This window comes from Pseudoliparis swirei, chromosome 1 (assembly GCF_029220125.1).
Source record: "Pseudoliparis swirei isolate HS2019 ecotype Mariana Trench chromosome 1, NWPU_hadal_v1, whole genome shotgun sequence".
Lineage (NCBI taxonomy): Eukaryota > Metazoa > Chordata > Actinopteri > Perciformes > Liparidae > Pseudoliparis > Pseudoliparis swirei.
In genome coordinates this window covers 2735583-2763510 of record NC_079388.1, presented here as the reverse complement: position 1 = coordinate 2763510, position 27928 = coordinate 2735583, and the positions used below count along the sequence as shown (strand labels likewise).

At 46.4% G+C, this 27928-nt stretch overlaps 1 protein-coding gene across 3 annotated transcripts; it reads right to left on the bottom strand.

Annotated features, from left to right (window-relative positions):
* Window positions 1–43: 43 nt before the first annotated feature.
* On the bottom strand, window positions 44–26646 carry atp1a3a (ATPase Na+/K+ transporting subunit alpha 3a). 3 transcript variants are annotated; one of them, XM_056412498.1, is made up of 24 exons: window positions 26599–26646; window positions 26256–26370; window positions 16193–16306; window positions 15432–15491; window positions 15003–15206; window positions 14116–14229; window positions 13062–13196; window positions 12494–12611; window positions 11672–11760; window positions 10920–11099; window positions 9388–9586; window positions 8562–8806; window positions 8279–8471; window positions 6122–6297; window positions 5768–5904; window positions 5508–5658; window positions 5257–5425; window positions 4468–4622; window positions 3683–3806; window positions 3039–3184; window positions 2825–2955; window positions 1766–1867; window positions 1566–1657; window positions 44–867 (listed from the first exon to the last, which is right to left on the bottom strand). In XM_056412498.1, exons 2-24 carry the CDS (start codon window positions 26259–26261, stop codon window positions 839–841), a joined length of 3069 nt encoding a protein of 1022 aa, XP_056268473.1. In that variant the 5' UTR covers window positions 26262–26370; window positions 26599–26646; the 3' UTR covers window positions 44–838. The 3 variants fall into 3 exon arrangements, with proteins under 3 accessions (XP_056268473.1, XP_056268480.1, XP_056268489.1); XM_056412505.1 differs by lacking the exons at window positions 10920–11099; window positions 11672–11760; window positions 12494–12611; ... (5 more) ...; window positions 26256–26370; window positions 26599–26646 and adding an exon at window positions 10091–10894; XM_056412514.1 differs by lacking the exons at window positions 10920–11099; window positions 11672–11760; window positions 12494–12611; ... (5 more) ...; window positions 26256–26370; window positions 26599–26646 and adding an exon at window positions 9774–10084.
* Between the last annotated feature and the right edge of the window lie 1282 nt (window positions 26647–27928).

Here is a 27928-nt window from a genome sequence, read left to right as displayed (position 1 = left end):
AATAAAACATCTTGAATCTCTTGAATCTTGAATCTTGAACAGGTAGATGGACGGGCGGGGGGGGTTGAAGAGGGGGGGGGCAGTGTGATGTCATGTGCAAATAAAAACAAGCAGCTCTCACAACCACTCGCATCTTTAAAAAACAATTCACAAATTTTAGTTTTTGTTTTTAATAACACCGTAAATTAGAAAACAACAACAACAGCACAGGCAGAACAGAACTCATGGGGAGGAGGGAGGGAAGGAGACAGTGAAGGAAGGGAAGTATTACGACGAAGGGAACTTTTTACCACCCCGTTGAGGGCGTGAGTAAGTTTGAAGTTTTATGGTGAGATTGACTCTGTATTGATGGGAGGGGGAGGGGCAGGGGGGGGGGCAGTAGGAGGTTGGCAGTGAGTACATAGAAGTAAAAAGACAGAAGTCGTAGAAAATGGCAGTGACTTAGGAGCTGTGTCTGGGTGGCAGGCAGTACAAAGACGGCTAAATAAAGGACCCTGCCACGTCGTTGTTCTGCTCGGCAAGAGATCGCAGTGGATCAGTCGGGTTAGGGTCCGCGGGGGAGGAAACAGAGGACAAGCCCCTCCCCCGCATCCTCTTCCTCTGGCGTTGGTCCTCACGTGGGATTATTTTAGTTTAGTTTGTTTCTCTTCGGGGGGATGGGGATGGAGAGGAGGATGAGCAGGACGTTACCTTGTTGCACAGTTGGACCATCTTGACGTGAGAGGGATGGATGGAGGGGTGGGTGGAGGGGTGGAGGGGCAGAGAGAAGGAAGAAAGAGGGGAGAGGTAGACCGAGAAGAAGGGGAGGCTTCAGGGGTAGAAATGATGCTTTGGTAATTTAGTAGTACGTCTCTTTTTCCACCCAACCTGCAGAGAGGTCGAGAGACACAGAGGGAAACAAGGGAAAAGAGAGAGAGGAGTTATTCATCTGGTCTCCTGGTCGACATGAGAGCAACATTATTATTTAAAATGAGGCCTGCTTGCGACCCAATGTCCTTAAAAGTTGAAATCCTTTCCCCCCTTCTTCTCATGACCCTGTAAACATCTGGAAACATCTGGACTGGCATGTAATCAAAGTGGGTTTAATATTACGTGAGTGTCTTAAAGCTGCATTCTCCCTCCTGTCCACCAGGGGGGCGACTCCTCTGATTGGTTCATTTAGAGTCAAATAGGCAACTTTTAAAGCTGCAGGCTCACATGGAAAAATGCTTGTTTGAAAAACATGTTGTGAGAGGGGTTGAGGTTGTACACATACAGTGCAACTGCAAAACAAAGAGGTCTATGAAAAATCTGGGTATGAAATGAATGTCTGTTGATTTGTTATTTATTTATTTATTTTTTACTTTTCACATTAATGCCTTTGACCTTTCTTTAGTTATTTTACTTTGTACTCCATGCTTATCATTTGGTTGTATGCAGTTTGATTGTTTGGTCCTTCCCTCCCTCCTCATTGGGTCCTACTCTTGGAGGGTATAAACATGTGGGAGGGGATGGGTGGGAATAGTTCACGTACACAAGTATGTGTGAGTGTGTGAGTGTGTGTGAGTGTGTGTGTGTTATCTGACCTCCAGGGTTTCGGCGAAGGATGAGCTTTCGGAGCTCATCGTAAACAAATATGAGGAAACTGTACGGGAACGCACAGAACCACCAGCTGGGCCTGAGGAGGAGGAGAGCAGTCAGTAATAATGAACACAGAACTCTTTACTTTTCTCAAAACAAACATGGCGGTCTGGCAGCTGTGACGGCGGCCTGGAGCCGGACTCACTTGAGCGGGTACATGCGCAGCGCCACGTCCATGCCGGGGCAGTAGGACAGGAAGGCAGCCAGCGCCGTCTCCTCAAACAGCCCGAAGATCAGGATCTTGTTCCTGCCGGCCGATAAGTGCAGAAGGAGACAGTCAGTGAGCGTCGGTCTGCTCCTGGCATACGATGGCTGCACAGTGGGCCGGGCAGCACCGGGCCGTGGGCTCCTGAGCCTGGACTGTGATCAGAGGACAGAGGGTCCACAAGACAAGAGGGACCGGGGAGAGAGGGGGACAAACTGTGGCAGGAAGTAAAACCTGGCCCTCTAGTGACGCCTCGTGGCAGCGGTGGGGAACTGCTTTCTTCTTCTGCAACTCTCATGTTTACGCCTGCTTCTGTTCACATGAAAGAGTCTTTGATGTTGAGTTCCCTTCGAGTAGCACATCTCGTGTCATCGTGTAGAACAGACTGATGTCCTCAACACTCTGCAGCTCACTCCAACACTCTGGATTGATACATTGCACTACAGGTGAGAGGACACATGTGTATCTTTAGGGGAACTGTCCCTTTTCCACTCCCCCACTTTGGAGCAAAAATGGCTAAAATGACATACAAAAATAAAAAATGTCTGTAGTTTGTGAATCCCTCTGACTATAAGCGTCAACGAGGTCTTCCCAGACAGGAAACCTCTAGTATCATAAATCCTTCAGGCCGTACACAAACAGAGCACTGGGCCTTTGAAGTTTTTGTCTGCCTAAAATCAAAAAGTATCTTTCAGTATAAATACCTGCTTATATCTGCATCTGTGCAGGTACATGATAGTATACGTGTGTCAGTAAACACCTGCCTCAAAGTTGAAGAAGTATGAGCATCCTACTTTGTTTTTCATGAAAAGATCCAGGCGGAGCTCCAAGACTTTAGACATTGTGTGTGTTCGGGCTCCTCTTGTGAAAAATGCACGAGATGAAAAAGAAAACCGTTATTTTCTTTGCAAAGATGAGGCTTTCTGGAGGCCATGTTTCCTGACGTGGTGGAACAAAGGGGAGGGGACAGAGTGTTTTTGGGTCTGTCTCGTGACTCACTTCATGCCCTGCTGGAACACAGAGTTCCTCCTGGTCTTGCAGACGATGACGTCGGCCCACTGAACCACCACGATGCTGACGAAGAACGCCGTGTGGCAGGTGAACTCCACGATCTTCCGCTGCTCGTAGGTCTGGAAAGAGGAAGGCGGGGCCACCGTGAGTCCTCTGGGACTCCAGGTGGGCTCGAGGCGCTCGTGTTCCCGGTGCCGCGTACCCATTGCTGCCCGTAGCTGTCCTCCAGGTCGTTGTTGGAGCGGTCGTCCCAGTTGAGCCGGATGCCGACGAGCGTGGCCGGCAGGAAGCCGTTCTCAGCCATGATGACGAAGTAGGCGAAGAAGCCGCCGAGAGCTTGGATCATCCCTGCAGACGCAGAGTTCACACCGGCTACAACCACTGGTACCATGAGGACGACTGTCATCTAGATCTGTTCTCTCGCCTTCATATGCGAGGCTACTTCACTGAACCCAAACTAAACCAAAAGAGGTATATTAAATAATAATAATAATAATAATCACTATTATCAGGGTTTATACACATGGTGACCAATGGGTGTCCAGGACTTTAAACCACATTTCCATGACCAAACATTTTGTGAACTCTCGGTGTATTACCTTAAATTACACAAATGAGAGACAATAGTTTGATTAAAATAATTAATATTTGCATAAATGTTTATTCTTTTAATCAAACTGCGAAATGAACATTATGAAGTTTAACACATTTCCATGACTTTTCCAGGTTTTCCATGACCGTACGGACTTTTGGGGGAGGTTAATTTGAGTGTGATCAATGTTTTAAATGTGTTAAATGAATCCATCTCTGGAGTAAACGCTACGCCCTGATCATCGGGGCACCCACCGATCTGTCCGTAGGCGATGCTGATGAGCCTCTCGTTCACCAGCTTGTCCCTCAGTGGGTTCCTGGGCTGCCGCTTCATGATGTCACTCTCTGCTGCCTCGTAGGCCAGAGAAATGGCTGGCACCTGCCGGAGGAGACAGACGCCGCCGTTACAGTGGCTTCATACACACTTTTATACCTGGGGATGTTTGTGCTTTGGTTTATTTGAACACACTGGCCACCAGGACTGGCCTCACACTGCCACCTAGTGACCTGTTGCTGCGTACACACCTTTGAGGCATAACCGTGAACTCAATTTCAGAGCTAAATGGAGGGATTGTGTTCCAGTCTGTAGGTCTGGAGTGGGAGAGGGGGGGAGGGGGGGCTCAATGCAGAAAACCCTAATAAAAAACGTTAAACTCAATTCTCTGCGTTATGATCGCCTGAAAACATTCCGTGACAGACGTGTGACACGTGCGTCACGTTTAGAGTTATTAAATAAACCATGTATAGAAACATGTTGATGCATCAAAAACAGGGGATCATGTTTTTATAATCACACCGTCGCCCATGGATACCGAGAGATTCCCTCCCCTGGTGGTGCAGGGTGGGCTGGTTCGCCTCACCGCAATTAATTATACACAAATTATGTTCAGCATCTTTCAGAGTGCGAATGTTCACATGACGTTGTTCCAATGCAGCAGTGGAACGTTCTGAGGGGACTGACCCGTCTGACCCGACGGTAACCAGACACGCGTAGAGACGGCCACCTGAGTCCTGTGTGTGTGTGTGTGTGTGTGTGTTACCATGTCTGTTCCCAGGTCGATGCAGAGGATGGTGATGGTGCCCAGAGGCAGCGGGATGTTGACGAGGATGAAGAACAGGAAGGGGGTGATCTCTGGGATGTTGCTGGTCAGCGTGTACGCGATGGATTTCTTCAGGTTGTCAAAGATCAGACGGCCTGTGGGATGAAAGTGGAGGATAACGTGAACATCTGGAGCCCCTCGACCCTTTGAACTCTGCAATAGAAGCGGTCCCGCAGCGCTCTCATTGGTATGATTGCTCACTGTGAGGTCATCCCTTAAGTGTGTACAACCTCAGCTAGAAGCTTCTGGAAGTCAATTATCATACAAGTATTGGAATTGTGTCCAAAATGTCATCACTTAATTATTTTATCACAACATACATTTGTGAGTCAACGATATTTTTTCGAAACAATTCTGAATGTAGAAACATGAAGAACATATTTTGTCAACACGACAATCATCATCTGAACTATGTAGACGTTTGAGGATCGTCCCGGTTAAAGTAAATACTAAGACCCCACACACTTACTCTATAAAGTACATTATTATTGTTATTATGAACTCATGAACATAGCGTTCACAAGTTTCTTTCTTGCCCACTCCATCTTATTTATTATTTTTACAGCATTCCAAACACGAACGACTTCTTGACAGACATGTGCTGAGTAGAATATTACACGAGTATGTGCAGCCCACATGATTGTCCCCAAAACATCTGAAGCGTCCTCCTGTTCTTCGGAGGCTTCAGACTCTTTCTTCTCACTGTCTCCCCCCCCCCCCCCTCCTCACCTTCTTCCACTCCGGTGACGATGGAGGCAAAGTTGTCGTCCAGCAGGATCATGTCGGCGGCCTGTTTGGACACGTCCGACCCGGAGATCCCCATGGCGATGCCGATGTCGGCCTTCTTCAAGGCGGGCGAGTCGTTCACGCCGTCGCCCGTCACGGCCACGATGGCGCCCTGACCCAAGGAGGACGTGCAGGTTAGGGTCCGGGACGCGCGGCGCTGGTCTGCGCGTCCCGGGGAGGCCCCGGCACCGTACCTGTCTCTGGCAGCCTTCCACGATGATGAGCTTCTGCTGCGGGGAGGTTCTGGCGAAGACGATCTCCGTGTGGTTCTTCAGAATGTCGTCCAGCTGACCCTGATCCAGGTCTTTCAGGTCCGTGCCGTGGATCACACAGGCCTTGGCGTCCCTGCACCAAAAATACTTTTGTTTAACAAATCATAAACACGACTGTGACAGAGTAAAAGCCGTTTGAAAGTGATTGTAAAAGTCCAAACTGTATCTCGTCTCTGTTCTACCTGGGGTTGACCTGGCTGACGGGGATGTTGAGGCGGGCCGCGATGTCCTCCACCGTCTCGTTGCCCTCGGAGATGATGCCCACACCCTTAGCGATGGCCTTGGCTGTGATTGGGTGGTCGCCCGTCACCATAATGACCTGAAATATGTGAGGATACAGAAGATAATGAGGTTTGCGATGAAAGGGAAGGAAAAAGAGACACAAATAAAAACAACAGAAAAAAGCAAACAGGTAGAAGGATAATACAATCCATAGTATATTTATATTATTCAACACGTGGCAGTCATCGGCAGCCTTCGCGTCCTGGGGGATGCCGTGTTCTGCTTTTGAAATGCGGGACGTGAAAGGCGCCCACCTTGATGCCAGCGGAGCGGCATTTGCCGACGGCGTCGGGCACGGCGGCACGAGGAGGGTCGATCATGGATATGAGGCCCACGAAGCAAAGGTTGTCCGTCTCGAAGTTGATGTCGTCCGTGTCGAAGGCGAAGCCTTTGGGGTACTTGTCCTCTGGCAGGAACACGTGGCAGAAGCCTGGAGGGAGGAGGGACACATTATACAGGACACACACACTGTATTGGTAATTCCAATGCTTTTGTAGCATGAAGAGTGTGTTGCCTCTTCTGACTGGTTTTAACAGACGACATCACATTACCCCAGTCCTGGCCTCTCTCCACTGGCTCCGTTCGTTTTAGAATTGATTTTAAGATTTTGCTGATCACTTTTAAAGCACGTCTAGGTCTGGCTCCAAGCTACATCATTGAGATGTTAGCCCCTTATGAGCCAGCACGCAGCCTTAGATCCTCCGGTGGGGCCCTTCTGGCCGTTCCAGAGTCGAGGCTTAAATCAAAGGGTGACCGTGCTTTTGCCGTGAGAGCCCCTCGACTTAGGAACGACCTACCGGAGGGGATAAGGCTCGCAGAATCTGTAACTTCTTTTAAATCACTTCTTAAAACCCATTTTTATAGAACAGCTTTTAAGTGATCTTGTCTTTTTATACAGAACTTTGGTTCCCCTAATTTAGTTTGTCTGTTTTTAATTTATTTTCAATTTATTTGGTTTTTAATTAATTAATTTTGTATTTTCCATTTTATTTTTTATTTGAATACTTTTAAATGTAATATTGGTTTCTTGCTATTCCACTTGTTTTGCTTTGACTCTCTGTGGAGCACTTTGTAAACATTGTTTTTAAAGGTGCTATATAAATAAAGTAGGGCTGTGAAACGATGAACATTTTTAATCGGGTTAATCACAGGTTTTTGTGGATTAATCATGATTAATCACATATTACCGATATTCTCGGTATATTTTGTGAGAACATAGAGATTTATGACAAAAGACGGATATATACATTTATACATTCTTCTATACAATGGTGCTGCAACTCAGCAGTTATTTAGCAGTTTTCTTCCATATGGAACATTAATACATCTTCATCCTAAACAGAATGTTTAACCCTCCTGTTACCTTTCGGGTCAATTTGACCCCATTCAATGTTTAATGTCGGTGTTCTTTGGGGTCAATTTGACCCCAGGCTGTTTTCACTGTGTCAAACATATAAGAAATATCAACTTTTTTATTTATTTAAAGGGCTATTAAGGTAGTCAACAAACAAACATAAAGTACCTCACACTTAAACTTGGGAAGCAATATTAATTCTAATAATTTTCTGGAGGTTTTAATTGCTGGGGTCAAATTGACCCCGAGGGTAAAATATGTTAGTAAATGTAAAGGTAACAGGAGGGTTAAACAGAACATCTTTCTCTTGTTTGTCAACCATTAACTCCACCATGATACAATCTAAAGGTCCCTCTTCCAGCTGCCGAGCAAACTGACTGTGTGTGGTTTTTTTAGAGAACTGGGCCGTGAATGGGACGCGGGACACGCTGCAAAAGCTGAAACCTCACCGCCCGATTGACAAGTGACTTTTTTTGCTCGGTCCCGATGCGCGCACGGAGCTCTGTGGGCGCGAGGCAGATCGATAAGTGTTAACGCAACGCGTAGAGACAGAAATGACATGCATCTGTGGAGATACGATCAACAACAGACGTTTAGTTTAATAAAAGAACAAAGACGTGCTCTAGAGAACATGTCAGGGGGCGGGCCAATCTTTTTAATGTCATGCGATCTACCGACACTACCTTAACGATCTACAACACGACGCCGCGATCGACTGGCAGGTCGCGATCGACGTGTTGAGACCCTGATCTACAGGAAGTAAAAGTCGTCACCAGGTTTCCGTAGGTGAACTTGCGGAAGGATCATTACCGATGAACAGACCGTCTGCATGAGAGCGGACAGAGTTCAGATTGAAGTAGTGTATTGGAAGCTCATTTTGCAAGTGACTTTTTTTTCGTCCCGACCACCAACAAGAGACGCATTGGAAGCTCATTCTGCGCATGCGTTAAATGCGTTAAAAAAAACCAACTAGTTAAACCTGTAATTGAATTAACTGAGTTAACGCGTTATTTTTCACAGCACTAAAATAAAGTTATTATTATTGCCTCATCCTCACCCAGCACTCGCTCTCCCAGTCCCCCCAGCTCCATGTAGGAGTTCTGGAAGGCCTCCTTCATCTCGTCGTCCATGGGCTGCTCCTTGCCCTGCACCATGATGGTGGAGCTGCGGTCCAGGATCCTCTCCGGAGCTCCTTTCATCACCAACAGGTAGCGGTTGTCGTTCTCGTCATCGTTTTCATGAATTGAGAGCTTGACGGGAAAAAAGATTGTAACGTGAGAACGAGCAGCGTCTCAGAGGTTTGAGGTGTTGTTTCATGTTTAGGCCCATTTACTACGCACCTGGTACTTGTTGGTGGAGTTAAAGGGGATCTCGGTCACCTTCTTGTTCTTCTCCCTCATGGCTTTGACCGAGCCGCAGGACAGCTCGATACACTTCAGCAGGGCGGACTCGGAGGCGTCGCCTACCACCTCGCGCTTCAGGATGGGCAGCGCGTCCTGGGCGGCCTTGAACACGGCGCGGTTGCACAGAGCGGCGATGCGGGCCAAAGAAACCCACGTGGCAGAGCTTTTGTCAAAGGAGGTGCCTACAGAAGAACGGGGGCAGAAGGTGGGGGGGGGGCGACCTTTATTGATCGGCATCTCAGCCTCTGGCTTTGTAACAAGGTTCCCTGCAAGGCTGCAACAACTGATCCATTATAATCAAGAGTAATATTCGTCAGGTCGATGTTAGTGTGTGTGTGTGTGTGTGTGTGTGTGTGTGTGTGTGTGTGAGCCAAAGCTCTGGAGCTCATGTGATGAATCACAAGAATGTCGTCTCCTTTGAAAAAGAGGCAAATACGAGATAGAAAAAAGAAAAGTGAAGAGACCAACGCGCGTCTACAGGTTCTCATCCACAAACAGACGTCATGATGCATTTTATTTGTAACGCACTTTTCTTCAAAAGAATCCTTTAGAATCACCTTTTAACAACGAAGCCTGACGAAGCTCGACTTCAGAGCTCAGACCACATGAGTCCGTGAGTGAAGCAGATGGACGGTGTTATGGAGGAATGTTCATTTTGGATTGAATAGTTTGGGATGGAGCAGTTGGTGCTGCCAGAGAGGACTCGGGGTCAGATATCCTGAATATTAACGCGCTGCATGGACAGAGGGAGGGCGGATCTCACCGGACTGGTCCTCGGTGGTGTCGGCCTCGTGGATCTGGTTGTCGAACCACATGTGGGCCACGGTCATCCGGTTCTGGGTCAGCGTGCCCGTCTTGTCGGAGCAGATGGTGGAGGTGGAGCCCAGGGTCTCCACGGCCTCCAAGTTCTTCACCAGGCAGTTCTTGCGAGCCATTCGCTTCGCCGTCAGAGTCAGACACACCTGAGAGGAACCGAGGCGGAACGGCAGAGCGAGGAGAGAGGAGAGGAGGAACCACGGGAAGGAAAGGAGTCGTGGGACAAAAAGGAGAGACGGAACCAAAGGAGAGAGAGAAAATACTATTAGTATCCACGTGTGAAACATGATGAACATCTCCAGGTATGAAACTAAACTTGGTGCCATACTGTACCTCAAACTATAAAGCACAGCCAGGAAGAAGACCCCCCCCACCTTAACGATGCTCTAAAGAATCAAAATGCACTAAAATCTTAACTTCCTTTCCAAAAATAAAAAAAACAGGCCAATCAGCAGAGATGCAGAGAACGAGCGAGCGAGAGAGAGAGAGAGAGAGAGAGAGAGAGAGAGGCGTGTGAAGCAGAGAGGCGTGCGTTTTTCCATCATGCGGCAAAAGACCCGGCGGGTCCAACAGAACCAGCCAAGCAGAGAAAGGCCGAATTCATTTCAAGAAGCCGACTGGCCGTTAGCCTGACATCATTACATCATTACATCATGAGCTAGATGTTGTCATGGCAGGCAGCACCACCTCTGGCCTGGAACAGAGCGAGAGAGAGAGAAAGATGGAGAGAACACAAACACGAGGAACACATGTGGGGCAGCTTTGGGAGAAGGAGAGATGTAAAGAGAGAAATACACCAGCGTCACCACGGGAACAGGTGCTGACACAGAGAGAATGTTAAAAGCACATCAGAGACGCTCAAAAGACATTAACAATAACAACAACAACAACAACAACAACAACAGGGATTTGGGGGATGCAGGGACGAGATTGGGTGAAAACCACAGAACCACAAACTGCTGAGTGGAGTCATCTAGAGCCTGAGGGCAAATTAATTTCTTGATCCCGGAAATATATAAAGTACATGAAAAATACTCTTCAGCCCAAAGTCTGCACAACAACACTGAACTGAAGAGGAGTAAAGGACTGTGAAGAGAAACGAGAGACAGGAACAACTGGACAACGACCTCGTGACCCGTGCACACGGACTAAAGAATAAGGCTGCAGGATTTTGGGGAAACTATTTCTTTCTCCCCTTTTGATGTATTTTGTGGTATAGAAATAAACAGGAGTATTCACTCTGAAGATCAATGTAATTTAAAGAGCAAAGATCAATCTGAACACCTTCTTCTTCTTCTGGGAACGGTGTCTAGTTGGCCTCAGCTGGTGGCTGAATGGCTTGATGAACTATTATAATGAGCTTGTGCTCCGACGAGCAACGTCATCATTAACACTTCGGTTTTATAGATTTGAACCCTGACGACGCGGCAAAAAAGTTCCACCTGCAGAGGCCGGGTTGGTACGCCTCGGCCTACTCACAGTGACCGTGGCCAGCAGGCCCTCGGGCACGTTGGCGACGATGATGCCGATGAGGAAGATGACGGCCTCCAGCCAGGAGTAGCCCAGGACGATGGACAGCACGAAGAAGGACATGCCCAGGAAGACGGCCACTCCCGTGATGATCTGGATGAAGTGCTCGATCTCCTTGGCAATGGGAGTCTGGGGAGCGAGAAGAAGAAGGTGTTCAGATTGTTTGAAGAAGATGATTGACTGTATTTTCTGTAACATTCGACCTCTGCACTTCATCATTTGAGGAGCAGTGAGTCGCTGTGAAGAGCTCGAGATGCAACTTGTTTTTACACCTGGAGCTGAGAACACCTCAGACATGTAGTACATGGTTGAGCTGTTAGGATGTGCACGAGCAACTGAACGATGACATCGGCCTGTTTATAGCAAGAAGTCTCTTTGTGTTGCTTGTCAAAGATGCACACTTGTGGAATAATGAGTGTAACAGGTGTGTGTCTGTCACAGGCAGGTTTCTCCCCCCAAGCACCAAAGGATGAGCGTTCACAGAAGAGGTATCGGGAATGTATAATGCTCCTCGGTCCCTACTGCTCCTTTATGGGGACAGATACACACACAGATTGGCTTCAACTGGGCTGATTACCAATCAGCCACCAGCTGATGCCAATTAGACACCATTCCCTGACCCCCCCCCCCCCCCGCTCCACCCACTCTGCAGCCGAGCCTGAACGCCCCCGCCACAGTGAACGACAACGAGTGTACGCTACCTTGCCAGACTTCAGGCTCGAGGTGAGCGTGGCGATGCGGCCCATCACGGTGCGGTCGCCAGTGCACACGGCGATGCCGCGAGCCGTTCCTGAACAATGAGAAGAGGGAGCTTTGTTTGTAGTTTTATTTTCAATTATTAACTTCTTTAAAAAGTGATCCAGAAAAGATAAACACGGAGGAAGACAGAAAAACAGGAAGTAAATGATTAAAACAGTAAATATTTGAAACGAAATGAACATTAGACCAAATGATTTATGTCATTTCTGGACGACAAAAGACCTCAAATGAGTATTTATGAGTATCATTTCTTTGTAATCAACTAATCACGAGGCTATACCTATATAACTGTTGTGTAGTTTAGTTTATAACATGATATTTTATTTTGTCTCTAAACATCTTAACTGTAAAGAAACTAAAGTTGTCAATAAATATATAGTGGAGTTCAAATTACAATATGTCCCTCTGAGATGAAGTGGAGTAGAAAAGAAAATACTCAATTAAAGTACGAGTGCCTCACATTTGTACTTTAACATCACAAAGGCATCACACACATGCAGGGGGCGGAGCTATGAATCTGAACATGTGACCAGTATCAGAAATCTGGTCAGAATTATGAGAGCTTCTGACGCTTGTATTAGTAAATGCAATGTAACAGTGTGTCCACAGGGGGGCCCTGTTGTACCACTGTGGGGAGCTTAGTGCGAGTCGGAGGGGTCGTCACGGTGATATGATGGGATGGAACGGGCACATTCTTAGTCAGTGGACACACACACACACACACACACACACAGTACGTAATGATTTGCTGCCAGTGACCTTACCTTCGACACAGTTGGTGGAGAAGAAGGCGATGTTGCGGGTTTCCAGCGGGTTGTCATGGGTGCCGACAGCTGACCTGGTCTGGGGCTCTGATTCACCGGTCAGGGATGAGTTGTCCACCTGAGAAAGGCAGAGGGGGGAAGAGGAATACAATACACTTTAATACAACGTTATTCCACAGATAACATTCTGAGGCAGGTTTGAGGTTCATGAGGGAAGAGTGTATTTAACATGACTATGTGGGTTTGCATCAGACAGGTGAACCAGAACAGAAAAGCAATCAGCTTAATGTTCACAAAGCGGTTGCAGTATAATTAATTTACGTGATTATAAAGCCGACAGTTCGGATCCGTTCACAGATATGTGAAAATGTATTTCACACAGTCACGGTCACACTGTAATGAACCCACGGACCAAAACAGAGGATACCTGGGACTCCACGAGTTTAGAAAGAAGTCCTCTTATCACAAAGTGGCCGTGCTGCTTTTAGGATATAATCGATCGCTCGACACATCCGGTTGATTCCCAAAGTGTTGGACAGAATCTCGCTCGTCGTTTCCTTTTACTCACCTTGCAGCCGTGGGAGGAGACGACGCGGAGGTCAGCGGGGATCCGGTCTCCTCCTTTGACCTCCACCAGGTCTCCGGCCACCACCTGCTCTGCATTGATCTGCATCTTCTCTCCCTCACGGATCACCAGGGCTTGCTGGGTACAGAGAAAGAGAGAGAGAGAGAGAGAGAGAGAGAGAGAAAGATGGAGACAGAGCAAATATGTAAAGCCAGAAGAGAACACAAACTATGGGAGTAAAGATGAGATGAAAGGACACATCTCGGATCGGGGCTCGCTGTGACGCAGCTTCATAACACACACAGCTGTCCGCTGAATAAACACCCACTGTAATATAATTATTATGACCTGATCTGTTTCCATTCTTCTTCTTCATCACTGAGGTTTAGCACCTCCAGGAATAACTGTGTGAATTATTGAGCAACCTCATCCTCATACACAGTGCTTACTGTCAGGGCTCAGCTGATGAATACCGCCATCGCTCATCGACCAGAGTCCCCCCCCCCCCCCCAGCCCCCAATGTGTTTGTTGCACGCGCCGCATGGAGACAGATTAAAGCAGATTAAGTTATATTTGCATAATCTATATGTATTTTCTTCTGTCGGCATTGGATATTTACACAGCTAACAGACGCGTTCAGCATTATGAACGTGGATTAGCTCGGGCGTTGGAAAAAGTCCGGTGCCAGATGTTGTGAGTGTGTAGCCGAGACTCAGGAACAACATTTGTGGAATACCTCTTTTAAAATTGAATATTTAATTATAGTGCCCTTTCTTAAATTTGTTTTATTTACACGCATCAATTCACTTTTCTATTGAAAGAAATATGTTGTCGCCATCTTCTAAATATGGTGCATATATTATGATATTTTAAAATACTTTACAGCGCTACAAAGGAATTTGACTCGGTTTCAAAAATAAAATGTCATCGCTGGCCTGACATTCGAATGTGTGGAATCCACATGAAAGCATAACTCATCTTTCTGTTGAGTTCAAACTCTTGTGGCAACAAGTATCACGACAACAGATCACAACCTCCTGCAGTGAGCGTCCGGTACCTGAGGCACCATGTTCTTAAAGGACTCCATGATCTTGGAGCTCTTCGCTTCCTGGAAGTAGGAGAAGCAGCCGGTGATGATGACGACGGCTGACAGCACGATGCCCAGGTACAGCTGCGAAGAGAAAGACGAGACCTCGAGTTTAACTTCAACTTCATCAAACATCACAGGAGACGAACAAGTGGAGAGACACCGACGGAGGAGAGACACATTCAGGGAGATCAGGCTTCTGAATGTAACAAAATGAGCCTTTTATTGACTGTGTGCCCCTCTTTGTTCTGGACCCTCTGATGTTGCTGTTATCTAGTGCATATATATTCCAGGTGTGTGACTCATGCTGACCTCCCCTGTAGTCTGAACCAAGTATTTTGTCGTGTCATGCTGTGTGTGTGTCAGCGTTGCTGAGCCTCAGTCCACAGTGACCCCGACATGAACCGATGCCGACCTCTGAGCGCCCTCTTTTAGAACGCCGCTGCTATCGCCGGGAGTCACGCGCTCCCCGCGGCGGCCTGCGACGCGGATGCTAACCGGTCGGCATACGTCACACTGACGGCGGGATTTCGTCTGGCATGATTCAGACAAACGGCCGACGACCTTTATCACTGACAAAGCTAAGACCCTGAGGAGTGGTGACTCAGCAAAATGCTTTTTGAGCCTTGTGCTGGAGGACGGGGAGGACACACACACACACACACACACACACACACAGGGTCAAAGCCTTTTAAAAACTATATTTTCACTGCGGTCAGAATCTGTGTTCTTTCTCGCACACACGTGTATCAACAGGGTGATCGAGCACCATAGATTGCATTTATATAACCATGGTAACACAAAATAACACGCGTGTCATATCGCCCCAGGCCCACCGCCGTCACCCGTCCACTCACGTTATCCCCGATGGGCTCGTCTTCCGTGGCAGCCTGGATGGCGTAGGCCAGGAAGCAGAGGATGGCGCCGAGCCACAGCAGGACGGAGAAGCCACTGAACAGCTGGCGACAGAACTTGACCCACTCCGGGGTGGTGGGGGGCGGAGTCAGGGCGTTGGGGCCGTCCCGGATCAGGTACTCTGCCGCCTTGGCATTGGTCAAACCCTGAGAGGGCAGAGGAAGTGGAGAGGGGAAGAAAGATGGAAGGTAAATTGAAGGAGATGGACAGATGAGCAAAGATGCAAGAGGGCAGCGGAGAGGTTGGAGTTATAGAAAGGACGCAGGAAAGGAACAGAGGACAGAGGAGAGATGCTGGATTGAATCCTTATAGAATCATCAGCACTGTGTCAAAGGAAACGACCACGTGACGGTCCTCAAGTCATTTCCTACCTGGACGATGTCAGTGCTGTACTTCAGGCAAACCTCCTCAATGGACATCTTGTGTTCCGTCTACAAAGAAATGAAGAAACAAAGCAAACGTAAACAAACCGTCATCAATCCATCAGCTTAGAAATATACTCAAGATAAATACGGCTCCGTGTGAGAAATAGAATATAAAGCAAGAAATGAATTCAACTGTGTTCGATGTAATTTAGAACTCTCCTAACTGTCCTCTTGGGTGAGATAGTTACATCATAGTTATTTTATTTGAGAAGAAAAGGCTTTGATCGATAAATAATACTTAAAAAATTTATTTTGTGAACTGGGTTTATTTAATAAGGGACAATGCACATTGATAAAAACATTGCAGTAAATGTGCCAGTTAGCCAAGAGGCTATTTTTCATCTGTAGTCCCAATGTTGCTGATGTTAAGAACAAACCTAAAAACATAAGATTACAAATACAATCTACAGACAAAGCAAATAAAATAAGGGATAACAATGTAAAAATGGACAGAATAAAAACATCATGTCAGAGACACGACGTAAAAGCATACAGACTAAATGAAATGTCTAACTGCAAACGGGTGAACGACAAGAGAAGACACGCAGGTGGAGTAAACGGCCGACCAGCAAAGTCAAGACTTTATAAATCAATATGTGTAAGTGACCTCGCTCATTCAGCAGATCCTTCCACAATAACACTAAATTATCTGGCATATTACGTCTAACCACAGAATACGACGGCAGGAAGGAGGAAGCGCTGCTTACGATGGGAACTTCCTTCTTGAGGTCATCCAGATCCTTGCCTCCCTTCTTCTTGGGCGACTCCTTCTTGTCCTTGTCCTGCGTGGTGGCCACGCGGTAGCTGTCCGACCCTCCATACTGAAACACACACACAGCGGCGGCGAGTTTCACTCAACTTTTAAAACAACCGACGCATTTCCTTCGTCTCACCGCTTCACGGGAAGACATTGTTAACATTTAGGCCGACGCAATCCAAAACCAGAGCGTAGAAGCAGCCAAAGAAACGTTGATTGTCCTCCTTGAATGTTTAATAATCTCTCTCTCTCTGGGCTCAGAGGTAATGTGGCATTGTCCATCGACCCGACTCTGACTGACAATGCCGCTCGTGAGGCTACTGCCGTTGAAATGGAAACGTTAATCTCATCCCTCAACATGTTATGGGCCATAAGGGACACAGAAAGAAAAAGAACCCAGACAAAATTATGTCAGTAACATGCATCATGGGATTTTCACAACCGCCAGTGACCTACATTACCGTATGGTGTGTGTGTGTGTGTGTGTTTGAGCCCTTTCCAGTGTGTTTATCGAAATCTACGTCTTTGTTTTGGTGAAATATAATTGTAACATTTTGAGTTTAGTGGTGGAAGGCCATCTAAATTGGGGGTGATCAACCTTCTGTAACAAGGAGTCATTCTGATTGCTGAGTACCACCTTCTCAAATAAATAAGAGGAAGGAATATGCCCAAAAGGGAGAAGATATACGAGGCTGTAAGTGTTTGTTATGTCACGGTTGCCACATGCTTTTGAGCGTTTACTGCTGCAGTGGTGTCTGGCAGAACGTTAGCTATATCACAGTAAACACCTGATAATGTGCCGTGGTGGGCCTGGTGATATTCAAACTAGTCAATATTATTATGTCCAGTTTGAATTACTTTGGTTTATATTTTGTGAATGTGTGAGCACATTTAAAAAATCAATCCCTTTTAATTGATTTAATCTAACCATATGTCAGTACGTCCTCCGGCCATTAGAGGGCACTCCAAGGGCCACAAGTGAACCCCGGCCTATTGGTCTGAGGGTGGTTCCACCCGAGCGTATTCTGGAGAAAACACTAAATATGTGTCATTGTTTTTATAAATAAAAAGTATAATGAATTCTGAATTTGAGGAACTTTATCCCAAAACAAGCAGGTGAGATAATGCATCAAGCGTTCAGTCTCTAAATATCAGATGCAATGCATTTCTAAAGACTTGACTAAGCGTGGCTGAATTTCATTTAGCAGCTTTGGTTTTGAGCTGCCGGGACACTTGAATAGGACGGACTCGACGGCAGACGACACACGTCTAGTTGGGGTTGTTTTAACTTTGCTGCAGGGTGCGAGCGTGCAGATGAAAAATAAACCGGATTTAGTTGATTATAACCAAAACTATGGAACTAACAAATGAAGTTGACAAAAGTGATTAAAGGCCACCGCCTGCACATTACCGCTCTGAGTTCTGTATCAGCGGAAAACAACAATGTGCCTCTAATTACAACCAAATGTACCAATTAAACTAGATCCAGCATATCGTCTACTCGGCCAACACGGTCCCCTGGAGAACACGTGTTCAATTATTCTTCCACCAGGTTTGTGGTTGACCTGAAATGGAACTGATGAGCAAGGCACCGGTATCAGTGTGTGGTACTGACAGAACTGTCCTTGACAGATGTTTGCAGAACGTGAGCGGTACTGGTCCCACGCAGCGCAGCGAGGCCGCTACTGGGAGAGAAACAGAAGTCACAATGACGTCTACAAGACTCCCGTAAAAGACTGCTTCATTCACTTCGGTGTGTTTATCTAAATGGGTAAAATTACAGAATGTGTATTACATCCCCAAAAAATATCCATGATTTAATCAACCAAACAATGCAATGCCACAAAGTGTTTCATCTGGACCGAATACAGCAAGATGTAGGAGGCCGTGTCCCAGTAGGAGGCCGTGTTCATGAACATCAGGGTTCAGCAGCTATTTTTAGACACGAAGACGCATTGAGACAATTAATCTCGTCCTAATTGGGTTGAGGAACAAAACAAAGTGAAGTCTGGGTAATTAAATGAAATCATACATTGCCAGTAAGAAACTAGTTATGCCTTTTGAGAATAACACGAGGCCAGTTCACCTCCTGGAGTTCTTTTCACTTGGTCAGCTGACGTTTCCCAGAGGTGTTTTCACAGTGTGCCCCTGTGTAATAATAATAATAATAATAATAATAATAATTCGGACTTCTATAGCGCTTTTCTAAACACCCAAAGACGCTTTACAGGGAACAAGAGACAGACAGAACAAACAAAAGATAGCAGACAAGACGAACAAACAGGAACAGTAACGTAAAGAAAGGAAAACAAACTGGGGACGCTGTATGAGTCGTATCAGGGTAAGGGATTAGCAGGTGAAAGCAATTTGGAAGAGGTGTGTAGGGGGGGTGCAGCTGCCGAGAAGTGTACTGGAGCATTTTGATTTGTCATTTGTACATCAGGCAGGTGTTCTCCATCACCAGATGTGTGATTTCCTGTGATACAAGACATATTGAGATTGACCCTGCGTGATGTGTGAGGAGGGCAGAATTATTTTTGGGAAAGCTCTCCTGTGGATTAGAGGCGTGGCACTGATTTGATGGCTGTGTGACATCTGCCTTCCTTCGCGGAGCTGACCTGTTGACAGACAAACAACGAGATCCTCACTCCTCCGTCACATCCTCTGCCCCCTATGCAGCTCTCCATGGACCCTGTTGTTCCTGTTGTTTTGCTTTAAGTGTGATCATACATCTGCTTTTCACTGACTTAAGCGTAAGCATGAAATTAACCTTGGACATGTCATGTCATTTTTCTTACGTAGTTCTCACTAAGTCTATATTACTAATCATTATTTGTCAAAGAATCTCATAGTATGTTTGTGTGTAAGCTCTAATGGTCAACATCTAGGTACTCAGTCAAAACTATAATCTTTGACGTTCTCCATGCGTCTCATGTACTCCAGAGCGTTCTACAGGTGCAGAGTGACATACACATTTCAGAATGACACTCATTTCTCGCGAAGGTTTAAGGTTTTATGATTACCTAAATTGTGTTCTACTCTGGAGAAAAGTGCCTCGACAGGTGTACTGTCGCTAAGTGAGGAAGTTCTTCTCCAGACGACATCAGCGTTCGATCCTTTATGTATCCAGAAATAGAAAAAATATAGATTTGTGTGGTTGTCTCACAGCCAAGAGTTCAAGGCAGCAGATGCAACAGCTGGTATTGCCGGCACACGGCCCTCTGCATGGAGATGGTGGAGTTGGGTGGAGGCGGCGAGAAGACACACACACACACACACACACACACACGATTGAATAAGAGAGAAGTAAAAACAGAGTGCTCTCATGGAACCTGTATGACTCACGTAGGCAGTTAGAGTTTCTGAAGACTACTTTTCAGCGGCGTGATCAAGTGAGATTTACAAAATAAATGCTACACGTCAAAATATTACAATATCTGTACGCTGTAGAGTAACTATCAGTTCTCTGGTTCGTGGCCCGACGGGGAGCGAGTCGGCCCGGGCTCAACGCACCGCAGACAGAGCCCACCCGCACATAGGTTTGTCTCTTTATGAAACTATGGAAGAGTAAAACAGAATGTGGTGGGCTGCCAAAGTCCAGAAAAGTAAAGGGAAACTCTGCTGTACTGTTTGCGTCCTGTGTGTGTGTGTGTGTGAACCTGCCATGTTCCCGCCTACATGTTGCCCACTGCTAAGCAACAGAGACAGCAGTGTTGGCTCGTCCCACCAGATGCCACCACGGAATCCATATTGGTGTTTTGTTTCCAGTGTGTATTTGCGTGATGTCTGCTGTCCTGGATACTGTGTGTATACAACTCTTTACGTATATGCCCAGTGAGTAACACTCGTATTCCCTCTGTGCAGTTGTACAGACGTTGGTTTTATGATTTGACTACAAACATAAGCATTAACGTGCACTGTATATTTATGTTTGTAGCAGTGTGTGTCTGTGTGTGTGTGAGAGACGTGTTTTGCCATCTGTTAAGAGGTGCAGGAGGATCCCCGGGGGGTCAAATCCGGCAGGTCATCAGATTACAGCTGTTTACTACACTGACAGATTAACCCACTGAACAATTATAATCCCTCCCTCTGCCTCTCCCCCCTCCATCTTTTCATCTCGTTCATCTTGTGCCGTTCACTTCAATTACTACGGTGTAAATGTAAACTGTGTTTCAAAGAAAACAAGGGCAATGAGACAGTCAAGGGGAGAATAATTAGTGCAGCCAGATCTCAGATTTCATTACAAAGCATGGAAACAAAGATGGATTATTTTGTTTGTGTGTAAATGGTGTTCATGGAGTGTGGATACGTCACTAGATGACTCGGGGTCATCTGCTGCTCCGGTGTAAACGGCTGATTGGGATTCCAACAACTCCAACTGCTGCGATAAAAAGCTTTCCAGTGTACCAAGAATTTATCTTTGAAAGATCAAATGAATAAACACCACACTATTAGTTGAACATCATGAGGTGTAATAAATCACCAGAAAGCACAATTTGATCATTACAAGCCTCAAGAAAGTGCAGCTGTTCTCACGAGATCTCGTGGCCTTGCAAAGCAACGTGATTTGGGCCGACATGGAGGAGGAGAGTTGAGTTGTATATTCAGAGCAGGAGGTTTGTGGTCAGCCATGCGTCATACTGGCTCCCCTGTCATTTACACCGCCTACTAGCAGCTTTAGTTCAATGAGATGGGGAGATACAAGGGTGACCGGTACCGCCCACTTACTGACAAAAAGAAAAACTACTCACGAGCGAGCAAGCTCGTTAAGAGTTCGCGAGCGACTTCATATAATTTGTTGTCCTCAGGAACCTGTAAAGTTGTAAGAGTTGTAGCGTCACTGTTAGTTTTGAGCTGCTGTTGTCTAACGTGTGTCACGATTTCCCCACCTTCATAGTTATATTCATCCTGCCTGCATTCTTGATGAACTCTCCTGTCATTCCAGATCCTGTCCTCCTCACCTGATTGTCCCTCATTCCCTTCACCTGGTCCTCCCCTCATTAGTCTGTTTGACGGACCACCCGGTTCTGACCCCGCCTGAATCACTAAGTAAAGATCCTCCTCCTGCATTCCTGTTTTCGAGTCGTGCTTTTGGGTTCCAGTCCCTGTAACCCTTACAACGTGGGGCAGTTGTTTCTGTTTGTTTACAAGTTCCAAAGATAAATTAAAATAATAAAGCGTGATGAAGTACACGCAGTGTTTTACGGAACGATTTGCATTATGATGAAAGGAAACCGTGGCCCTATATCCACATCAACATGAGAGTATTGAGTTCTGCTCGGCCCTCGTGCTCAATGACACGGTCAGGACGGTGACCTCACCGGCCCGCCGGCTGCTAACAGCTCACGTTGACGAGCCGCCCGACTGCCGAGTGACACTCTCAATTTAAAATGTAGTTTATTATGTTAACGACTATTTTACATAAAGGCAGTAGATTGCTGGCACATTCATCAACAGCCTCTCACACGATAAGTCTTTGGTGAAATAGCCACCAGCTGGCACTGAACCGTCTGGTATTCATAGTCATGTTTAGCGTGCGGTATGTACGACGTTTAATAACGTCCCAGTGAATAAAGTGCCACAATCTGAACTCAGATTTTTGTAATGGAAGATCTTGAAAGTGTATGTAGCCTCCAGGGGAGTTTGAGGCGCCACAGTGGATCATAGTGACAACACACACACACACACACACACAAAGAAATGGATTATCACACAGATCAGTAGACTGAGCGACCTAGAAAACACTGATGGACTGACACACACACACACACACACACACACACTCACAGTTAAAGGGGGCTTCTATCATCATCTGCCCCTCCCCTCATCGCCCCACTTTGTTTACGTTCTCCTCCCTCCATGCTGCCCATCTGTTTCTTTGCTCACTTCTGCTTGTATCTACAAATCTTCAGTAAAGTGTAATTCAGAGCAGGCAGCCCCGTGAAGATGACCGACTCACTCAGGGCACGTTTCCTGTTTCAAACACGGGGATGAAAATCCTCAGTGGGATACGCCTTCAGCTTGTTTTTTATTTGCCTCTGTGAACATGTCAGTGGATTCTGTGCTCGCGCCACCATTTAGCAGCGTGTCGCCTCCAGCTGTGAGGCTCGTCTCAGAGGGCGACCGTTGACAGGAGGAGATTGACGGCATCTTCTCCTCCCAGTGGGTCCATACATGAAGGATGGGGCTTTCTGAGAAACATCCAATCCAATGGGCATATCTAAAGAACTGAAATAAACCGCGGGGGGAAGTAGGAAGTGTATTGTTACTTTTTATTGATGTCCTTAGAGTAACTAAATCCCCAAACCACATTATTTATCTGAAAACCAATGAGTGGTGTTGTTGATGGATTTAGGTCTTAATCTTCCAGTTATGGGAAAAGTATTTGAATTCAACATATTGCGGAGCAACTGCACTGTACCAGTTGAAACCGGGCTATGACAGTTACATTTCTTCAGCTGGTGTGGAGTATACGGCGCCATCTGTTTGTAAATCATCCCCTTTAAAACCAACTTCTAGCCGTTACCATTTCAACTAGTCTTTGATTCTAATGCTAACCTCTACCAGCTCTGTAATATGAAGGCGTGTGAAGTAACTGTCGTGTATTTTGCATTACAGCCAGAATATCGATCTGGCCTCGGAGGCACACAAGGTGTTCATGGTAAATGCTGTAGAGAGGTTGAACATATGGCTCGAGGTAAAAGCCCTTCTGCATGGCGTGATGGAGAAACGCCCCCGATGCTTTCCACAAACAGGCTGAGCTCCCAGTCTGTCGATGGACTTCCTGACCAGACCCATTGGGAGTTCCCGGGCTGCTCCGGAGGCCTGTCCTCTTGACCTGTTACTTTCTGTATGAAAGAACATGTATTATTACTAAAGTACAGTTGTCCGGGGTGATTCTTTCTTCATCATACTGCTTTGAAGATCACGGCAGACTGAAGATATACGACATGCTGCAATGTCTGCACAGTGCAGCTGTTGAGAGGGTTCTGTCACTCTCTCACCCTCCCAGTCATTAATACATGCTGGTGCTGCAGGAAGCACAGAACTCTACCCATGACACCTATGTCACCTCTGCATTAAGCAGTGAATGACCTCACGGTGCATTCCAGGAAACACGCGACGCACATGGAACTGAATCAGAGGCATTGGAAAACCCCTGATTGGTGGTCTGCAGTAGAATGGATTCCACGCTATTTTACGCACACAGATGGAAACTGGTAACAGGACAGGGCGGTCGAGAGACAGTTTTGATGGGATATTGACGGACTGACACATTAATGCAACGGAGTCCACGATCAGGGAGCATAACAGTGGCATAACGACATACAGAATAACAAACTAGGCAATTCAGTTACAACGCATGCTCTCCGCCTGATGCAGAATGCAGATGTTATTTTATCGTCTCCTCGTGTTCTGCACTTTGGGTTGCCTTCGTACAAAAGCTGCAAAGGAGCTCTCAGGGCAGCAGTTACATGAAGTGATTCTGTTTTTAAATGTTTTGCACAGACTAAAGCCGCGAGACGTTTTACGCTTTGTGGAGTCAGTCGGCAGCAGGAGGAGCAGGAGGGCGTCTGGAAAGCCCAATGTGTCTGGCTGTTTTAATCCGCTTCATAAGTCACTTTACTGTGACGGCATAGCCCCGTCCCCTCCGTCACATGCTGTTGATAGCAATGCAAGCAAAGCCCTGTTTCAACCAGACACACCCTGTGGTGGACTGACAGCAACAGCTACAGCATAGACAATTATTACCATACACAAATATTAACAGTACAGACAATTACTATCAATTATTATTATAAAACTCTGAAACTACAATGAAGAGATCCCTTTATATTGAGAGCTAACATTGGATGGATTAGACACCATAAACGAGAGCTGGTTTATCCGTGACACACACACACACACACACACACAGTGATTATGGCCACTTATTAACAACTGCATCATGGGATATCAGCAGTATCTTCCTACATCTCCACATTGATCTCCTCGGCACGTCTTTGTGGCGTTCCTCTCCTCCAACAGGTTTCCCAGAGTCCACCAATCTCAAGGTGACTCACCACCAAAGGCATCACTTTCTGCCCCACTCCCTTTCTACACTTCAAAAAAATGCGGCGCCAATTCTGGGGTCTCGGTTGGTTTTCCTCCCCGAGAAGCACGGGCTGACCTTTGCTTCCTCTCTGCCAGCCGTCCTCTCAACCAAATGGATGATCGTTTGCCTCCTGCAGCGACAGCTCCTGTCAATTGACTGGCACGGATCAAATGGCACCAGTTGCCGTGTCAACTGAAACTCCCTCTGGTTTCCATCAACCACCCATTTACTCCCCCCCGTCCCCCAATGGGAAATCTCCAGCCTGAACATGAGTCGCGCCTGGTTTTCACCCCTCCGTCAATCTAGCGGACAGCGCCATCTCCGCGCCTCGGCCCAAACACGCTCTCGTCCCATCACCCCCCCATCACACTTCATTAGCAGGGAGGGAACATGACACCACGAACACAGAACAAACAGTGCATCTTCACCTCGTTTCACAGGCTCTGCTTAAACACAACTTGACACTATAATGTAAATACTTCAAGTCACAATACAGCAAGGAGATTATTACATTGCATAGAGCAACAACAGCTTGTAATATGTCACGTCTAAAAAATAACTCTATGGGATGCAACAATGATATTTGAGGCCACATGTAATGGCTTAAACAGGACGCCCCTCCCGACCAGCGCTTGTGTGGGGGCAGGTGGGGTTGAAACAACGAGATGGTGGCGGTGTGGCGAGAGAGCACCTTCCTGCGGGGGCGAACATTTATAGGAGGGAGGGTTTTGACCAACGGCGAGGAACCATTTTGTCTGTGCCATTTGGTACCCGGGCATAGGCTGCCTCCTCATCCTCACCAAGCAGCGGTGACAGCGACACGTCGCAGCCCGTTATGTAATGTTTGACTGGAAATGCACCAAACGGTCTAGAGGAGTAAATAAAGAAGTGGGTTTTCATTCCCAGGCACTTGAATATTTCACAATCCAAACAGACCTTACAAAAACACTTCCTTTTGTTAGGGATACCCGTGAGATGATGAAGTCACAGCAGCGCTCGCTTTCACATTATTCACAGAATTATTTTTTGGGTCTTTCTGGCCGGACACGCCTGTGTTGTTTTAGGCAGCTGTCGATTCCCAGACTAGTCCACCGCGGGTCCAGCTCCTCTGTCAGGGGGGCCAGATGTTCACTCGGTGGGATCGTTTTATTTTTTTGGGAACTGATGAATGAAGCAGCACATTTATTCGACCGCTGCTTATTAGACGACTATAAATCCCCCTTTTTTAATTCATTAAAATGACATGCTGTTGCTCCTTTCTGGGCTCGTTTCTCACATTTGGTTGAGGGGCTGAACAAATCGCCAGTAAGCTAGTCCCTCTGCCTGGAGGAACGCTACCGCGGAGGGACACGACCGGGTTCCACGAATCACCATTAATGTGACTGTCGGCTGGGCGGGAAAACATCAAACAAACACAGCGACTGAGGACCGTTACTGTCGCGCGCAGGTATATACTGTCCTGTCGCGCGCAGGTATATACTGTCCTGTCGCGCGCAGGTATATACTGTCCTGTGCACCGGCTTGTCTCGTAATTGACTCTCAAAATGATGCACACATTACTCGGAAAAAGACACAAACGGTCGCGTTCAGGCAACACACATATAGCCCCTTAATGTCGGCCGTCGTCTTGTATTGTAACCCGTCGACTCGGTGGTGATTAAGTGACGCCGCGGACACCCGACTCGTTACCGTAACGGACATGCCCAGAGCCGTTTGCTCTAACTGAATTATCGTTGTCAGTTAGTGACAGTTAGAACTAACGTTAACTAATTCAAACATATAACGCGCGTCCCACTATGTCACATTAACGTCATGTTTTCGCACTTTAACCCTATCCTCAGCGAACTTTAGCTAACAGAAGAGACTTTTTTTTCTTCTTTTCAACATATTAGCTGAAATCACGAGAGTTTGCGCTTACCCCCATTTCGGCGCAGTCGGTCGGGTCTCCTCAGAAGATGAGTCGCTTTTCGGCTCGGTTCAACCAGAGTAGAGGTGGCTTCAGGGCGGGTACAGACGGGGCAGGAAACAGTCGTCTGTTGATGAGAGGAAATAAAAAATGTCTCCCGTCAGTTGACAGCTATTGATCTCCTGTCACAAATCAATTAACTAGCTAACATAACACCATGACGACCGTTAAGAAGAGGAACGGGCATATGGTAACTTGACAAAGCTCCTTTCCGTTCGGATGAAAATACAAAGGGGTTTATTTCTCCGCCATAAAGTGTTCACACATTAACACACAACGGTCGGCGGTCCCTCACCAGCCTTCTCTCCCGCAAGGCGCGAATGATGCAGTTGGAAAGTAGACCCGCACAACAGGCTTCTTCTTTGGATGCCGTCTCCCTCCGCGGCTGTGCCCAGCGCTGCCGCAGCACTCAGGGTTCCCCCAAGTGTCCCTCCGCGGATGAAACCAACGAGGCAGTTCGATATTCTAATGGTTCTAACACTGTCAGACTGGTCCTGCATTCATTTGATAATAAATGGAACAATTATAATGTGCAAATAAACGTGTTTTGCACTCCTTGTGTCAGGTTTTATGCAATAAATAGGGGTTGGAAACAAGTGAACCAAACACATTGTTATGGTTTCATCTGGAACATGAGGAGAATTGATGATTCAGGTCTTTGCAGGGCAGCTGTGGCTACTGATGTAGCTTACCACCACAGGGATGACTGTGTGTGTGTGTGACTACTGGACTCTGTACTCTGTAAAGCGACTTCGGGTGCCTTGAGAAGCGCTATATAAAATAAATGATTATTATTATTATTATTATTTGTTAAGTTGAATCACTGATCTGAAGAGAAAATAGTCAAATACACAAGTTATTTCAATTACTAATAAACATGAATGGATTAGTTAAAAAAAGAATGTTCCTCCCACCTATTCTCAGTGCAATGTGTATCTAATAATACTCATAACCGCGGGGGCCTAACTATTTTTTTTTGTGTCAGACAAAGAACAATAGAAGGAGTCACGTGCCAAACTGTAATACATTCATAGTATTAAACGATTTGTAATGCATTAAAATCTGTGTTAGATGAAACCCTATGTGCCATAAAAGAAAAGTATAATATGTCAAACATTACAACACTGCACTAAAGTTTAACATTGGACATTTCAGTATTCTCTTAATTAGAATAAGCAAATGTGAGAGCTTGTAGTACCATATTACCCCACTAGAGAGCTTGTAGTATCATATTACCCCACTAGAGAGCTTGTAGTACCATATTACCCCACCAGAGAGCTTGTAGTACCATATTACCCCACTAGAGAGCTTGTAGTATCATATTACCCCACTAGAGAGCTTATAGTACTATATTACCCCACTAGAGAGCTTATAGTACCATATTACCCCACCAGAGAGCTTGTAGTACCATAGTACCCCACTAGAGAGCTTGTAGTACCCCACTAGAGAGCTTGTAGTACCATATTACCCCACTAGAGAGCTTGTAGTATCATATTACCCCACTAGAGAGCTTGTAGTATCATATTACCCCACTAGAGAGCTTATAGTACCATAGTACTCCACTAGAGAGCTTGTAGTATCATATTACCCCACTAGAGAGCTTGTAGTATCATATTACCCCACTA

What these genes read in the sequence shown, in the direction of transcription:
- atp1a3a (XM_056412498.1), bottom strand. An exon ending in ACAGCACTGACATCGTCCAG is followed by an intron (nt 15,207 to 15,431) that starts GTAGGAAATGAC and finishes CTGCCCTCTCAG; the next exon opens with GGTTTGACCAATGCCAAGGC. An exon ending in TCGACCTGGGAACAGACATG is followed by an intron (nt 3,807 to 4,467) that starts GTAACACACACA and finishes CTCCTCCGGCAG; the next exon opens with GTGCCAGCCATTTCTCTGGC.